We start from the raw sequence: 18,820 nt of genomic DNA on the forward strand, positions 1-18,820 counted from the left end.
TTGAGAGACTTCAAAACATATTGAATGATGTTCTCCACCTTTCAAAATACAGAGATAGTCCTTATTTTAATGTTTAGTTTCAATTTAAATTTTTTGAAAAATTTAAATCCTTTAAATCTCACTCTATTTAACCTTTGAGTGATTTCAAAACACTGTATGATGTTCTCCATCTTTCAAAATACAGAGATAGTCCTTGTTTTAACAATCAAATCACACCTCATCGAAATTGGACGAAAGACCCACTCGTTGCTCGCAACGAGATCGCATCTAGTTATTATTCTTATTTTTTAGACAAATTTTGTGCACGCAATATCTCGAGAACTGTTCACTGGTTTTTCATCAAACTTTCAGAGATAATGCGCTATAAAATGCCATTGTTACATTTGAAAGAATTTGGGAGAAATTCGCTTCCGGTTCCAAGTTATGGACACTTTTCTGATTTTAAAATGAAATTTTTTCCGCGCGAGATCTAAAGAACGGCTAAATATATGAACTGGAGACTTGTTGGAGAGCACAGAACATGACTTTTAAATGTGCGGGTTTGCCTTTTCGTGCGTCGGGAATACTTCCGGTCGCTACCGGAAACGAATTTAAAAAGTCAATTTTTTCAACTTTTACGTTTTTCAATATTTTTCTTTGATTCTAATAGGGTTAATAGAGACTCTGATTGTAATGCTTAATATATAATTTGTTTTTAAAATTGTCTACCAGAATACATTTTAAAAATAGATTTTTTAGACAAATCTTGTACACGCAATATCTCGAGAACTATTCAATGGATTTCCATCAAACTTTCAGGGATAATGCGCTATAAAATGCCATTGTTACGTTTGAAAGAGTTTTGGAGAAATTCGTTTCCGGTTCCAAGTTATGGACTTATTCTGATTTTGAAATGAAATTTTATCCGCGCGAGATCTAAAGGACGGCTAAAGATATGAATTGGAGAATTGTTGGAGACCTTAGAACGTGACTTCTAGATTTGCGGGTTTGCCATTTCGTGCATCGTGAGTACTTCCGCTCGCTACTGGAAGCAAATTAAAAAAGTCAATTTTTTCAACTTTTACGTTTTTCAATATTTTTCTTTGATTTTAGTAGGGTTATATTCCTTTATAGATGCACGTTACCGAATATAATAGGTATCAGATTGTTTGAGCGTCATATGGCTAGACATGTTTTGTTGCAAAACATTCAAGTCTTTTCATTAATGTGTTACTAATTGGAATAGTCCACTTTGTGGGTAAAGGGAAATATAAAATGTGTAAGAAAACTTAGCCCTGCCTTTATGTTACTTGCCCGTATACGAAATGTTAAATGCACAGTGTGATGAATAAACATTCTTAGGCTTGAAAATCAGGCTATAGCAACGTATTTTTTTTTAAATTTCATTGAAGCTATCACGTACACTTATTCAATTGAAGACACATTTCAAAGAAAAGGTGCGAAGATTTACTCGTGACGTTTGGCGCGAAATAATGTTTCTTGACCCGCCTTTCACAAATGGTCTAATGCAGTACTCTAGAAGTACATAAAAAGATTACACGGACATGTCTGTATTTGGAATTGCATAGAATAGAAAGTTGAATGCATAAAGAATAAAGGAAGTAAACACAATAGTTTTTTTTTTTAGTTTTTATCAGTAACAGATTATTTTCTCTGCTATCAGTTATTGTTAAAACTCAAGTAACAAATCCCATGTAAATCTACTAGCACTTGCACAAAATTTAGCTGGCTAGTTTTCATCCTATAATTCCGCACTATAAGAAAACAAAATTAACCTGCCTGACACTCGTTACTTCAGGGAATGAGTGCAAGGTAAACATCGATGATGGCTGGTACATTGCACTAGTGTAGTGGTTTCAATATTAAAGAACAAGGTTCACTTAGGGCCTTTTTTGGCCCTGTGAATTTCAGAAAAACTGAAAATACTTGGTTTTAGTTGAAAATGCATTAAATATCATTTAGACATTTGATGACTGCGTATCTATCAAAAATGACGTAATTTTCTGGCTAGCCTATGCATTGAGACATCATGAAATGCGTCATTTTCCTCGTATCCTGAAAATTTCTACAAAACAGCCAATTGTTAAAGCTATTTTTCGAATATAGGACCTAATCTGTGATCTTAAATATGCAACTATTAAATGATAGAACTATTTCTGAGGATTACAAAACCTGTTTTATTTTTTAGATCAGAGGATGCGCTCATATTATTTCTCTTCTTTCTTTTTTAAACTAAAACTTGCATCACTTTATTGCATATCTTTCGCTGTTTTGAAATATGCTAGATTCCACCGGAAATAAAACGTCAACTTCCGGTCTATTGATCGGCAACAGTAAACGACTGAAGTCTAAAACTTTCAGGACTGATAGTCAGTCATCAGTTTATTTGAATCGTGACAAAATCTTGTATCGCCGTTACTTCCGGTCGTGACAGGAAGTGATGCAAAAAAGGGAATGGTTAATGGTTAGCACGTTGGATTATCAGGCTGACGACCAGGTTAAATCTCCAGAGTGTCTGAATTTCTTTTATCACCTTTTCAGCTTGAGTTTTCTTTTTTTTCAGAATCGGACGGAAGACCTCTCATTGCTCGCAATGAGTTTCTAGTTATTATTCTTATTTTTTAGACAGATTTTTTGCACGCAATATCTCGAGAACTATTCAGTGGTTATTCATCAAACTTTCAGGGATAATGCGCTATAAAATGCCATTGTTACATTTGAAAGAGTTTTGGAGAAATTCGTTTCCGGTTCCAAGTTATGGACATTTTTCTGATTTTGAAATGAAACTTTATCCGCACGAAATCTAAAAACGGCTAAAGATATGAACTGAACAATTGATGGAGAGTATAGAACATGACTTCTAGCTATGCGGGTTTGCCTTTTCGTGCGTCGTGAGACTTCCGGTCGCTACCGGAAGCGAATCAAAAAAGTCAATTTTTTCAACTTTTACGTTTTTCAATATTTTTCTTTGGTTTTAGTTGGGTAATATTCCTTTATAGATGCAAGTTACTGAACATAATAGGTATCAGATTCCTTGAGCGTCATACGGCGAGACGTGTTTTGTTGCGAAGCATTCAAGTCTTTTCATTAATGTGTTACTAACTGGAATAATCCACTTTGGGGATAAAGAGGAATGCAGTGTGAATGAGATAAGGCGTGTGAACGACTATATAATTTCGTGCAAATGAATTAATTTTTTTTTTTACGATCGACACAATACCTTTATCAGAAAAAGAAAAAAACGCATGTCTTATATATACAACGGTTTTGTTTTTCCTGTTTTTATTTTCTTTTTTTTCTCAAATTAAAACAAGTTATTAAAGAGGGTAGAATTTCACAGAATGGATCATAATTACCATTGATTTTTGGAGGTTCAGGAGTAGTCTTGTTTTGATCATAATCACATGATACTCGAAGGGGTATATTCCTGTAGGTCTCCCATCCTCTTCTGTTTATATGAAAAACAAAATCTGTGTTTAACAGTGTATTGAACAATTAAAAAGTCCATTTGAAAAATTCTTCATGTATATTTAAAATTATGCAATGTGTATTTGTAATCCGTTACAAGGACCATGCATCCCCTTCATTTAGCTTTCTTTCTTTTTTACACTGCACCATGTTTCCACCAATTTACAATACCTTTCCACACACACAAAAAAAGAATTACGACTCATCCCTTTCATTGGGTTTGCAAACATTCTGAAGTAATTGATTATACTTTTAAGCTTTCCAAAACATTCTCGCTTAAATTGACATTTCCTTGTAATACACAAAGTGTTGGACTTACAGGTGGGAGAATAAACGGGGGGGGGGGGGGGGGTCGACTTCACGCATGAGTGAATTGCTCTTGAGAACCCACGGCCAACTCAAAGCGAACGCACATCAAAACCCAGGGTAACCCAAAGCACATACCTAAAGTTTTGAACTGCAGACCTGAGAAAACACAAAGCAAACCTAGGGCTCGCTTTAGGGGTCGCTCTCGGATTACATGTGTAGGTCATGTTTTGTCGATATTGTATATAATGAATACTGTTCACTTATTATATACAATATTTTTACTAAATATACAGTAACTTATCCAGGCTGTTTGTTCAATTTATTTCTAATCTTTAAGAAAAAATATCAAAATAACTAACAGGTAGTATATTTGATCATTTTGCTATTTAAAAAATTTCCTTTTCTATTTGGAACAGGTCAATATGACCAAAATAATTGTCCTGCTTCTGACACAAACTGTGTGCCTTGTATGGAGAGACTGCCCAGCTGTGTAGGTCTGCCAGATGGCAACAATATCTTTCCAACTAGGGCATACACAAGATGGTATATAAAGTGCTACCAGAATCGAACTTTAGAAGTCACACGCTGTCCACCCAATACCATATTTGATATCACTACGTACACATGCACTTCTTCAATCGTTGGAAGTATGTATTCTATTTTATAAGCATAATTATACATTAAAAGAATTAAGTTTGCTTTAAAAATAATTTGTTTATACAGATGGCAAAAAAAAAAATAATAAAAAAATAAACACTGATAGAAATTTTAAGAAATCAAGATAATGTACATTGTGGTCTTGTGGTTTTAGTGCATTTATTCACTTTCAAATAACTATGTCGATGACCCACTTTTCAAACTAGTGATCTCTGACTATTTCTTGGAAAATCCCTCAAACTTTTTTTCTATGTCCCAAATTTTCTTTATTGGCAAAGTGCAACAAGTTATAAAACTCTCTGGAGAATGAGATATATTTATAGTAATGAGGAAAGTGCTGCTAAAGCGAAAAAAAAATAAATTTAGAACAAAAAAAATATTTCAACGATTATATGCATTAATGCCTGCTTTTTAAACAAGTCATATTTAATTCATAAAACATTTCCTCTTATCCAAATTTCCTCTATAATTTTTTTTTAATCCGACCTATTTTTATCTAATTTTACCAAAAAAAAAAAGGAAAAAAAGAAAAGAAAAAACCTGAATGATGGGATCTCTAAAGTATTAAAGGCATGATTATACTTATATTACCATTGTTCGGCTGGTATTAAAATTATGGTAAGTCAATAATCAAATTTTTGAAATATGAGTTTCATTTGAATGGCTTTTATTTATAATTATTATTTCAGATTTTTTTTTTCATTGCGTGTCATATCCAGTTATTTGAAACAATACATGAGCTTAAACAAACGTAATTTATGCGAAATTATATTGAAAAACACAATTTTTTTTGGGGGGGGGGGATTAATTGGGTGAAAAAAATGTGGAAAAAATGAAAAAAAAAATGAAATATAGGATTTATTCATACACTACTACATTACCCTTTTAGTAAACCGCAACAAAAAATGGCGATGTCAGGCAATGATACGGTAAAACAAATTTCGGCTATTCTTTAATGTGTGAGATTGATTACTCGATGACTAACAGAAAATCAAATGCAGTACCACGAGGTACGTTTTGACGTCGTCAGTGTTGCGCCCCGCAGCTATTTTGCAAGATTCGTTTAACTAAAATAAAAATGTTATTCACAGAAATTTCCACATAGTTTTAGAAAAAAATATTGATTATGGTGCATGCCAATTTTTAACCTTGTTATATTAATGAAATTAAGAAATAGGCGAAATACGCGAGAACGTAGTTTGCGGCGAGATGCAATTCGCAAAGCATTATGGGACCACAGGTAACTGCGGGAAAAAATCGTTTGGATCAATGTGCAAGGTCTGAATTTTCTCTTCGCCCAGGCGTTGCTTTAAGAGCTCGCAGTAACGAGCGGTGCAGCCGCTCGCTGCGCTCGCTATTAATTATAGATAGTGCCCAAATGGTAAGGTTTTTGAATATTACAGTTATAATAAAAGAGTTTAAATAAAATGTTGGAAATGTATGCTTTTATTTGCTTTTATTTGATATTAATGTGACAGATGAGTGGAAGGAGTTCTGCATGGTCAATCCACGTGCCATTAAACCTCATCGTGTAAACTGCGCACAGTTCCATAACTGTACTGCTGTTGTGTCCGGAGAAGGGTCTTTGCTGCAAGAGTGTAGATATCCAAATCTCTTTTCTCAGTCCTCTCTTAGGTGTGCTGATTTCCAGTCTGTGTCATGTGGTGCTAGGCATGAGCCACAGACACCGTGTAAGTATTTGAAATACATTGGAATCCCAATTCTATGAAATCTTTCATCACCATGTAGTCAAGGACTTCTCAAGCAAGGAAAAAAATAAAAATTAGAAATTCTGTTTTTGCTCAAACTTATAGGTGAGTATAGGGAAAACTTGTGCCAGCCCAGTGATAAGAAATGTCAGCCTTGTCCGATTCGTCTGCCCAGCTGTTTAGGACTGAGTGATGGCCAGCACGCCCATCCAAGTCATCTTTGGGGTGAAGACTACATTGTCTGCTTTCAAAATAGAACACTTGAAGTATTACAATGCAGAGAAGGATACTTCAACCCAAGGACGCGCAGATGCTCTGGCTTTGTTGACCCAGGTTAGTACAAGCACCTGATTTCAAATAAAATAAAAAGAATGTACAGTGGCGCCTCGTTTATCCGGACGCCCCCATCCCCAACGAATAAAAACGTCCGAATAAATGAATCGTCCGGATAAGGGAATCGCTTCTTTAAAAAAAGACCTTCTCCAAGCATGTGAATATGCACATACAGATATTAAATGTGAATGCAAAGGAAAAAGAAACTTTGGTATTTTGGTTTAATGTTTAAGTTTTTATTTTTTAGCTTTAAAAGAAGTAATTCAGTAAAGAAAAAGTATATTAAAATGTAATTTACACAATAAAAAAAATTGATAGGCAATTTTATGCTGAGACCTTCTTTTTAATGCAGAGAATTTTATTTGGCTTTTCAAATATGACAAAACTGTTCAGCATCATCATTGAAAATGTTTAGATAAAAACTAACCCCGTATATTCCCGTTTATTCTTTACACAGGGCCACTATAGTAAGTGAACACTGCAAGCTAACTCACACACGCGCAACCAGTGAAAGTATTGTTAACATTCAACGTAAACACAAGCAATCTTAATGATTATCAATAATTTTTCTAGAGACTCTAAGTTTAGTTTAAAACAAGATGTGTTTGTGAAACACTGATCCCCCCCCCCCCCGTATGGCAGCTTATGGCGAAGGTTAAAGTTTCTCAAATGCAAGTCAAACTCCAGTTCTAGAGATCAAAAATGTTGGTACCCAAGAAAGGTCTTGTCTCGAGGAATATACTTGTGAAATTTGAAAGCTCTAGCTTCAACTGTTCAAAAGTTATGGTGAAGGTTAAAGTTTTTTAAAAGCAGACGTCAAGGTCAAATGGGGCCACAAAGGAAGGTCTAGTCACAAAAGATACAAATGTTCGTGAAATGTGAAAGCCCTAGAACCAAACGTTCACATGTTATGGCTAGGTTAAAGTTTTTTTTAAAAGTAGGTCAAACTCAAAGGTCAAGATCAATGCCAAAATTGTTAGTATTCAAAGGAAAGTCTTGTCCCAAGGAATGCACATGTGAAGTATAAAAGCCGTAGCACCAAACGTTTAAAAAGTATGGCCAAAATTAAAGATTTTCAAAAGTAGGCCAAACTCCTGGGTCAAGGTCAAAGGTTCAAAGTGGTTGATATCCAAAGGAAGGTCTTGCCACAAGGATTACATATGTGAAGTATGAAAGCCCTAGCACCAATCATTCAAAAGTTATGGCCAAGGTTAAAGTTTCTCAAAAGGAGTTCAAACTCCTAGGTCAAGGTCAAAGAGTCAAAATGGTTAATATCTACAGGAAGGTCTTGTCACAAGCATTGTTTGTGAAGTATGAAAGCCCTAGCACCAAAAATTAAAAAGTTATGGCCAAGGTTTAAGTTTTTCAAAAGTAGGTCAAACTCCTAGGTCAAGGTCAAAGGGTCAAAGTGGTTGGTATTCAAAGGAAGGTGTTGTCACAAGGAATACACATGTGAAGTTTGAAACCTTAAACTGTTCAAAATTTATGGCCAAGGTTTAAGTCTCATAAAATTTTGCAAAAGATGGTCAAACTCCAAGGTCAAGGTCAAAGGTCAAATATGATGGTACCCAAAGAAAGGTCTTCTCACAAGGAATACACATGAGAAATATGAAAGTCATAGCTCCAACCAGTCAAAAGTTATGGGCAAGGTTAAAGTTTTTGCGGACAAACAGACAGACGGACGGACAGTGCAAAAAACTATATACCCCGAATCTTCGATACGGGGGCATTAAAACAGTTTCTGATTATTTTTTTTTATACATTAAACTTCTACAAGGATACAAAGTAATGCAAGCTATTTAACCGTGTCATTATTTTTTTTCATCTTTATCTTCCTTCTGATCTTGACCTTACTATTACTAATTTTGTGTTTAGCTCAATTTTAAAGCTATATTGAAGATATTTTATCAAAACGCCCACTCTAATGCATATTAATGCTATCTATCCAACTGTGTCATGATTTTTTTTTTCACATTGACCTTAATAACAACTTAAGAAGAACTATTCAACAATGTCAAAATTTTCTGACCTTGACTTTCCGTATGACGTTGATATCACTGTTAATTGGTTTTGCAATTAGCCCAGTAAAAAAGAAAGTGTTCATCATGTTCTTCTGAAAAACCACACCCGCCATGTGCTCCTTGACTTGATAGGGGAAAACGGAATAATCAATAGACAATTTAGTGTGTAAATATTAAAATTACCTAACAATTGGTATTGAAAACATCTGTCAGAATTTGACTTAATGATAGATTGTATTAGCTGACAAGGTCATTGTATCGTCCATAGAAATAGCACAATGATGACTTTAAAGAGACTGTTGATATTCGTGTTTCATCAACTTGTTTGAGAATAACTTACCTTGTTTTAGAAATTGTTCTTACGTAGATGAAATGTTGTTTTACAACCCGTAGCGTCTCGTCACCAAGATCTTGAATCTGCACCAAAGACCAATCTTTAATGAGCAAGTAAGGAATACTTTTTTTTCATCCAAATGCCTGCCGTTCCATGGGGCCTCTGTTTTAAAGTGCCGAGCACTTGGCAAATAGCAGTTCCTATCTAATTTTTTTCCGACTTAGATCAGTTACAGCCGGGTTTGAATCCACGACCTTCCGGTCACTATGAAAAAGAAATTTTAAATTCTTTACTTTCCTTTGCGAGAACTTGTGTGTGTGGGGGGGGGGGGTCATTTGATTTAATGGACAAAATTAGAATTTTTGATTATAAATAAAATTAATTTTCCTAATTCATTATTAATCTAAAATTAAAGGGACTTTAGTTTAATATTTTATTGTTCTAAGAATAAATTCTGTTAAACAAATTAAATTGGAAATTGAATTTCCATATCTCTATGGTTCAAAAAATTGGCATAAATTAAACAATAGGTACTGATCTGATTGACAGGTCAGCTACCTGTGCTGCCTGATGTTCTGAGTTTGGATGTTTCGCTGACAATTACCTGACCACGCGACAACCTCTTTTAAGTGCCCCGCTTGATTTGTCGCTTGGGTCCACAGAAACTCAATTCGCCGTCGTAAAGCCCCCCCCCCCCTCTAAAATGAATCAACACAAAATGGAATAAAATAATTGAAAGAAGATGATTAGACACTGATGGCATGAATAAAGTTTGAAAATTATGAAAATTCCTTTATCACAAGTTCTATTGGTGGATGCAAGTGTTTTTAAAAAAGTCACAAATAGTACACATACGTAAATATTGTATTTCGTATACAATAGATTGGGGTTTATTTTTAAATTACATTATCTTCGGATGGCATTTGTTTTTATTTAAGAAATTTGGATCACCAAAATTTTCAATTAATCTTCACCACGTAGTGGAAGAAATGTCAAAATCATAGTTCGAATTTCCTCTAAATTCCTTGTTCGTAAACGAACGATTTTATTTTTATTGTACATAAATGACCTTCCATTACATGTAAAAAATTCAAAAGTTGACATGTTTGCTGATGATATATCTCTACATACTAACAATCATAATCTAAAATATCTAGAAAATGTGTTGAACTCAGATATTTGTGATTGATTGATTGATTGTATATTGTTTTACGTCCCATTCGAGATTTTTCACTCATATAGAGACGTCACCATATACATGTACCGGTGAAGGGCTTCAAATTTTGACCTTTACTCGGCACTCAGGGCCATTGAGCAGTGAGGGATCTTTATCGTGCCAACGCCTGCCGTGACACGGGGCCTCGGTTTTTAAGGTCTCATCCGAAAGACCCGCAACTTTCACTCCAAAGTGCCGAGCGCATGGCGAAGGAACAGTTGCTACCTATTTTTTATCGACTTAGGTCTGTCGCGGCCGAGATTCGAACTCACGACCTCCCGATCACGGAGCGAGCGCTCTACCAACTGAGCTACCGTGAACGGTTTCAGATATTTGTGAAATTGAAAAATGGTGCTCTCAGAATCAAATGGTATTGAATGTAGATAAAACAAAATGTATGCTAATGGGCACGCAGCAGAGATAATCCAAACTAATCAATCCAAATTTACAACTTTTTATGCTTCAGACAAAACAATTGAGATGGTTGAGATTGAGAAACTTCTAGGTATACACATTGATGGTAAATTACAGTACTCTGTTCATGTAGACTCAGTTTGCAAAACCTTAAACTACAAGTTATTTACATTATGCAAGATAAAAAAATTCTTCTTTTACATACCAGAAAACTGTACTACAATGCATATATTCCACCTTCAATTAATTACTGTTTCACTGGGAAATGCACCCCAAAACAGTATTGAAAGAATATTTAAGGACATACGCAACGTAGTTTGTCTTTTTCCCTGGAGTTGAAGAGTTCCAATACTTAAAGGAACTATGTGCTTCATTTTAATGTCTATATATGCTATTGTACACTTCTTCTAAAACAAGTTTGGATAAACAAAACATCTAGAATATATTTTTAGTAATTTTTGTATGTTTTTCTTTGAATTATACAAGAATTTTCATCAATTGATATCTTTTCAATACCCCTGGTAATGTATGCTGATTTTTTGCTTACGAACATCTGATTGCACTATAATTTTAAATTAAGAATATCTCAAAAACTTATCAGTAGGTAAGGTACGTTGCGTATGTCCTTAAATTACAAAAAAGGGCCGCCAGGATTATTCTTGTTGCAAATCCTGATTCTTCTTCTAAACCATTGTTTGAGAAACTTGGCTGGCTGACAGTTTATGAACTATGTGATCTTACAAATACATTTTATTATTCAAAATATTCAGTGGTATGACTCCTGAATATCTTTGTGAGTTATTTGAATTTCACTCTTCAACTTCTTATATTCTGCGATCTGAATCAAACTACTATCTTAGATTTCCAAAATTCCGTACAAACATATTTAAGACCTCTTTTCAGTACTCAGGTGTACATCTGTGGAACAAACTACCAAAACAAATCAGGCTTTCTCAGTCTCTACGTCAAGCTTTTAAATGTAAGGTAGAAAATTACATTGTAAGCCGTCGAATAAATATATGAGCAATTATTTCAATCATTTTTTTAATTTTACAATTTAAATACTTGTGTTTATGATAATGATTGTTTCTTATTTATATGTAATTATTATCGGACAAACTCTGTATTCATACTTCAGAGATTGTAATCATATGGACTGCAATATGATAATTTGTATATACATGTATATAATTGTATGTATCTGTACTTAATATCTAGAAGGCCCTGGGGAAGAATAGTGCATGCACTAACCAGGTTACCGTCTTTAAATAAAGTATTATTAGTCCCCTACCGGTGAAACCAGAGGGGACTATAGGTTTCCTCTGAGTCTGTCCGTCCGTCTGTCTGTCTGTCAGTCTGTCCCACTTGGTTTTCCGCACTTTTGTCTTAAACGCTTGCAGATATTGAGCTGATTTTTGGTATGTGAGTGTATCTTGATGAGTTACAGATCAAGTTTGCATTTCGTTCCACTTCATTGATTTTTGACGGAATTACGGCCTTTTCAATTTTTAGGGGTTTTCCGCATTTTTCTTCTAAACGCTTTCAGATATTGAGCTGATTTTTGGTAAGTCACTTTACCTTGATTAGTTATAGGTCAAGTTTGCATTTCGTCCCGCTTCATTGATTTTTGACTGATTTATGGCATTTTCAATTCTTAACGGGAACCAGATTACACTTGCCGGTAGGGGACTAGTATTGCTAATGCAATACTCTCAGAATGCTTGTTTTAAAAAGCAGAGAAGGAGATATTTTCACACTCCGCCGTTCCGCCAAAACTATAGGACTATAAGCCCCCGCGAGATTTCAAACTCAATTTACTATATCTTTTTTAAGTTGTACAATTATTAGAAGGAAAGAAAAATATAATCTTGTAAATCCCTTCCATCTAACTATATGGACTTAATACCAGGTTAAGGACTTGAATATCTCGTTCCTAGAATTTTTTTCCACAAGTCCCCCCAAAATTAGGAATTGCTGAATACTTTTTCAACAGAAATTGTTCAAAATCTTTAAAGCTTTGATTTGATGGAAAGTATAAAGAACCATTATATATACTCAATTTCAAATAACCGCCCAGAGGGGCAAGATGTCTTGAATGTAAAGCTCCTTAAGGATTTATATTTTACTAGCATTCTGAAGCAATTTTCATATAGCAATCTGCGACTACAAATAATGATACTTTGATCATATTTTATTGTATAGGGCCCAGAATGCTAAATCTTCGATGCTTTTTATCTTAAAAAGAAAAAAAATATTTGGATAAGCAATACTAAGCAAAATATATTCAGAATAATTTTGTATGTATTTTGTATGTATATATGTAACTATGTCATCAAACAAGAAGTGTTTGTGTAATACTGATGCCACCGTATGACAGCTTATGGCGAAGTTTAAAGTTCTCAAATGTAAGTCAAACACCAAGGTCAAGTTCAAAAGATCAAATTTGTTGTGACCCAAAGAAAGGATTTGTCTAAATAAATAAACATGTGAAATATGAGAGCCCAAGCACCAACCTTTCAAAAGTTATGGACAATGGTAAAGTTTTTAAAAGTGAGTCAAATTCATAGGTCAAGGTCAATAGGTCAAAATTAATGGTATTCAAGGGAAGTTCTTGCTACATGGAATACATCCAAAGTTAGGGCGAACGTTAAGGGTTTTTTTAAAGTATTTCAAACTCCAAATTAAGATCAAAAGGTCAAAATTGCCGGTATCCAAAGGAAACAGGAAAGGCTTAGCACCAACTGTTCAAAAATTATGGGTAAGGTTAAAGTTTTTTTTAATTCATTTATTTTTTTATTTTTTTATTTTATTTTTTTTTTTTTTGGTTAAACTCCAAAGTCAAGAGATCAAATATCTTTGTACCTAAAGTAAGGTATTGTTACAAGAAATGCATAAATGAAATTCGAAAGTCATAGCTCAAACCAATCTAAAATTTTGGGCAAGTTTTGCAGACAAACACTACACAGACAGACATACGGACAGGGCAAAAACTATATAATACGGGGGCATAAAAAGTACAGTAGATTCTGTTTTATCCGACATGCACTGGGAGACAAAATTTAAGTCGAAATAAACAGGGTAAAGGATTGCACAATACAAAGAATATAGAAAATAGCAAATTGGGAAATTCAAAAAGGGGGTTTAAATTCACAGTAAAAAGGATTGCAATAGTGTCGGATTAGGCAATTTTTAAGGTCTTCCGTTTCCATGGATTACCTGACACTTACTTGGATTAAATTCCATATCCCAAAGGGTCTCCAAGTGCTCTAGTTGCTTGAGGTTCTCTTTTGTATCATTGACTGACAAACCTGCACATCTATAGTGATATAGATGACGGTATCATCTGCGAAGAGCCTACCTTGTGACTTCACATGCTCCGATCTTTAATATAAGCTAGAAATAGAATTGGACCGGGGACTAAGCCCTGAGGGACCTCGGATGTAACAGGGATAGATGCAGAAAACTCGCCGTCTACCACTACCATCTAGAACGGTTACTGAGGAACCCCTTGATCCATGCTAGGCTTCGGCCGCAAACACGAAACTGATGTAATTTGAAAAGTTATTTGTTGTGTGAGACCTTATCAAAAGTTTTACTGAAATCCAGGAGGATCAAGTCAGTTTGCTTACCGTGCTGGACGTACCGGACAAGCTCATCTACTAGCATCAGCTGGATCTCACAACTGCGTTGCACCCTAAATCCATGTTGGAGATCATATAAGATGTTGTTCTGTGTAAAATGTCTTACCAGGTTGGATGCGATAATTTGCTCCATAGTTTTACACAGTATACAGGTAAGGGAAATTGGTCTGTTATTGGCCGGTTTTAATCTGTCCCCCTTTTTAAATAATGGACTTACATGTACATTTGCTGTGCACCACTCTCTGGGTAATGTATCTGTGTCATATGAGTGTTGATTGATTGATTGTGTATTGTTTAACGTCCCATTCGAGAATTTTTCACTCGTATAGAGACGTCACCATATACCGGTGAAGGGCTTCAAATTTAGACCTATACTCGGCACTTAGGGCCATTGAGCAGTAAGGGTTCTTTATCGTACCAACGCCTACCGTGACACGGATCCTACGCTTTAAGGTCATATCAGAGAGACCCGTGACTTTCACTTCTAATGCCGGGCGCTTGGCGAAGGAAAAGTCACTACCTATGCTTACGTCTTAGGTTTGACGCAGCGCGGCAAACGAGAACCGAACCCGGGCCTCCCGATCACGAAGAGAACGCCCTACCGCTAGGCTACCGAGACCGGTCATATGAGTGTTGAAATAGGATTTGAATTATTGGATTTACCTCATGCTGCTGTTCCTTTGATATGACGGGAGGGATCTGGTCAGGGCCAGCTTCTTGGTCTTCAGGTTTTTCAACAGTTTCTCTATACCTTCTGTGCTTACCTGTAGCGCAGGCTTATGGCTTCTTGTTGGGGAGGATTCATTAGTAATAGAGGTGTACTCAGCTGAATGTGGGATACTGTTATATTGGTCACTCACCTTCATATTACATAGCTTGGAGAGGGAGAAAGGAGATTTGGTGCTAAAAACCGACTGGAACTGCCGGTTTAAAATGTCAGCCTTCTCCATCGGTGGTTTTGAGGGTACCATCCTCCTTAAGTGGTGACACACCACACGAGTACCTCTTTGCTTGATTTAGAAAGGTGAATAGTTTTTGGGGGGCATATGTTTGTTTGGAGCGTACGTCTGAGACAGAGAACTGATGCTCCAGTATACCCAGAATGTTGTTCACATACCGATTATATGAAAGTCTTATTTGCTGCTGTACCAGATGTCTAGTACTTTTATACTGTTTAACCTCGGATGTGTTTGTTCTTGCACGATAACTCTCGATTCCCGCCTGCATTTTAAACCTATTTAATTCAATACTTATGGCAATTTGGCCGTAAAATCTTTGTTGAATGCAAAGAACAGTTCAATGGTAATTGACTGATAATTTGAATACCAGTGTTAAATAGTTCATTACCCCTAATTCCAGCTCTTTAATTAAGGGGGGTAGACGATATTTTCCATTGAAATCGGGCTTTAAAGCATCACCACATTTTAATATATTCTTGGATATGAATAAATGTTCCTTAACTATTTTCTTATGTTTAACGCATATAAAATAAAGCATATATTATTAATAAAATACAATGTTTTAGTTGTAAACCCTTTTGAAATTGGTGAAAAAGAAAGCATTTTTGTAGTATTTTGTCTGTAGACATATGTTCCCTCCGTGAAACAAAAAAGCTTTGATATGAATTTGTGAAATGACAGTCAATATTACCTTGTAAAAAGGAATTTTTGTTTCACGGGGTAAAGATGTTTTAAAAATATTTTCCGTTTTCCCTTGATAGTGAAAAACACAAGTTTTACCAAATTTATAGAGTTGTCTCTCTCTTTTTTCCCAAAGAAGTAATGTTTTATGAAAATTGATATAAATATCTATATAATTATGAAAAATCATTCAAATGTGTCAACTTTTGAAAATTGACTTGGAGGTAGGCGGGAGAACAATACTATCGTTCACAGTTCTTACATGGCGACCTTGACCTTGAATTTCTCTAACCTCAAGCTGATCATGAGTATTCTTACTCAGGAAACAGAATAACAGCCAGACAATAAATTCAAACGGAACCATAATTATTTGTTATGTACTGCAAGATCTTAACACACGAAGTTTGTATTTCCCGCCATATTGGGAAAGTGAAAGTAGCTTATCACAAAAGGTAAGGCAATAAACTATAGATAATTATGAACAATTTCGTAAGGATCGGTGAAACAGACGGTCACACAATGATCTAATACACCTTACAAACCGTTCGATCTAAATTGACAGAAGAATTTTTCCTAAAAAGTCCAGAGTTTGGATAAAGTTCTCAGAGCTGTGAAGAAAGTTGTAAATAGTTGACGCATGCGCACCACTTTCAAGTCCTGGTCAGCCATCGTTATAGTTGGTGACATCGCAATTAGAAGGGAAGATACTAATTAAGGTGTCGGTAGATATATTTTCACCCAATATGGTTTCCATCAGTGTTTTCATAAGAGGTAAATTGGCGACGGATATCGTGTTCTCTCTGATCACATATACACTGTACAGCGGTATAAAACACGCTTGTGTTTACAAAGTAAACGTGTAAATCAAAAGAAGGGGGAAAACAGTGAAATAAAAACATTTGTCTATTAACTGAAACTATTGTCTTTAGATAGCTAAAAATAAATTATTATCTGCCTGAGAACATGTGAAAATTAAATCCCAAATAACAAAGGATTTGGGGTTTAATCCGTGTACATAATAGAAATGATGTGTAAATTTACGTGTACATGCAGAATTCCGCTGTTTTTTATCCTTCGTCCATGCGTTCCCCCTAAACGAAAAAAGTATTAGCAAATTATACCGAACGAAGCTGAAAAATGCCGAACTTTTTATGCGCCGTAATCGAAGATTCGGGGGCATATAGTTTTTGTCCTGTCCGTCCGTCTGTCTGTCTGCCTATCTGTCTGTCTGTCTGTTTGTCCGCAAAAACTTAAACCTTGCCCATAACTTTTGGTTGATTGGATCAATGGCTTTCATAATTCACATGTGTATTCCTTGTGACAAGACCTTTCTTTGGGTACCATAAAATTTGACCTTTTGACCTTAACCTTGGAGTTTGACCCACTTTTGCAAAATTTTTTCAGACTTTAACCTTGTCCATAACTTTTATATAGTTGGTGCTAGAGCTTTTATGCTTCACATGGATATACCTTGTGACAAGACCCTTCTTAGGATACCAACAACTTTGACCCTTTGACCTTGACCTAGGAGTTTGACCTACTTTTGAAAAAAACGTTAACCTTGGCCATAACTTTTGAACAATAGGAGCTAGGGCTTTCATACTTCACAGGTGTAATCCTTTTGACAAGACCTTTCTTCCAATACAAAAAAAACTTTAACACTTTGACCTTGACCTTGGAGTTTGACCTACTTTGAAAAACTTAAACCGTGGCCATAACTTTTGAACGGTCTGTGCTAGGGCTTTCATACTTCACAGGTGTAATCCTTTTGACAAGACCTTTCTTTCAATACAAAAAAAACTTTAACACTTTGACCTTGACCTTGGAGTTTGACCTACTTTGAAAACTTAAACCGTGGCCATAACTTTTGAACGGTCTGTGCTAGGGCTTTCATACTTCACATATGTAATCCTTGTGACAAGACCATCCTTTGGATACCAACAACTTTGACCCTTTGACTTGTTCTTGGAGTTTGACATACTTATGCAAAACTTAAACCTTGGCCAAAACTTTTGAATAGTTGGTGCTAGGGCTTTCATACTTCACATATGAAATTAATGTGATAACACCTTCCTTTTTACACCAAAAACTTTGACCCTTTGACCTTGACCTACTTTTGGAAAACTATAACCTTGGCCAAAACTTTTGAATGGTTGGTGCTAGGGCTTTCATACTTCACATATGTAACCCTTGTCACAAGACCTTACTTTGGATACCAATATTTTTGACTTTTTGACCCTGAAAGTTGACCTACTTTTGAAAGACTTTATACTTGGATATATCTTTTGAACGGTTGGTGCTAGGGCTTTCATATTTCACATGTGTATTTCTTGTGAGAAGGCCTTTCCTCAGGCACCATTAATTTTGACTATTTGAACTTGACCATGATGTTTGACTTACTTTTAAAAAAAAGAATTTAACCTTTTCCATATCTATTCAATGGCTGCTGCTAGGGTTTTCATATTTCACAGGTATATTCCTCGAGACAAGACCTTACTTTCGGTACCAACATATTTGATTTGCATTTGAGAAAGATTAACCTTTGTTATGAGTTGCCACACGGGGACATCAGTGTTTCACAAACACATCTTGTTTTTCTTAAAATTAACTGCAAAGATCAAACATTTTTCATTTCACTGTACAAGTGTCCTAAAAACTAAAACCGCCTGGTTTGGGTTTGTCAACGCGTTTTAGATCGGGATCGAAATATTTTTACGTCTTCATTGCTAGCGCTCTCGAGCGCTAGCAACTACGTTAGTCTGTTTTCCTGGAATACGCATGCTCGACTTCACGGTAGGGCATTCTGGGAATAGAACTGTAGATAAACTGTACCATGTACATTTCATTTAATTATCTGAAAAAACATATGATCTGAAGTTTTGTGCTTTGTTCTCTAAACTGTATAAAAATGTACAAAAAGCAACAGTTATCCTTAGGTCTTATAATGCTAAGACTGAAGAGATCGGTTAATTCTAAAAATATACTAAATTACCAAACTTTTCTTAACTTCTTTCTGTCAAGCACGGAAAACAACCTCGGATATATATGTTGCCAACCTGATTAAAATCAGATCCTTTG

The 18,820-nt window shown here is 35.3% G+C and overlaps 1 protein-coding gene across 1 annotated transcript in view; it reads left to right on the forward strand.

Annotated features, from left to right (window-relative positions):
• Positions 1–18,820, forward strand: part of LOC133192915 (uncharacterized) — an 804,603-nt gene that overhangs the window by 327,148 nt on the left and 458,635 nt on the right. Inside the window, 3 exon segments of the mRNA XM_061328921.1 lie at positions 4,194–4,424; positions 5,913–6,125; positions 6,249–6,476. Coding sequence (XP_061184905.1) covers positions 4,194–4,424; positions 5,913–6,125; positions 6,249–6,476 — 672 coding nt within the window.

Source organism: Saccostrea echinata, unplaced genomic scaffold (genome assembly GCF_033153115.1).
Source record: "Saccostrea echinata isolate AGI-Se365-2 ecotype Australia unplaced genomic scaffold, CSIRO_AGI_Sech_v1 ptg000025l, whole genome shotgun sequence".
Taxonomy (NCBI): domain Eukaryota; kingdom Metazoa; phylum Mollusca; class Bivalvia; order Ostreida; family Ostreidae; genus Saccostrea; species Saccostrea echinata.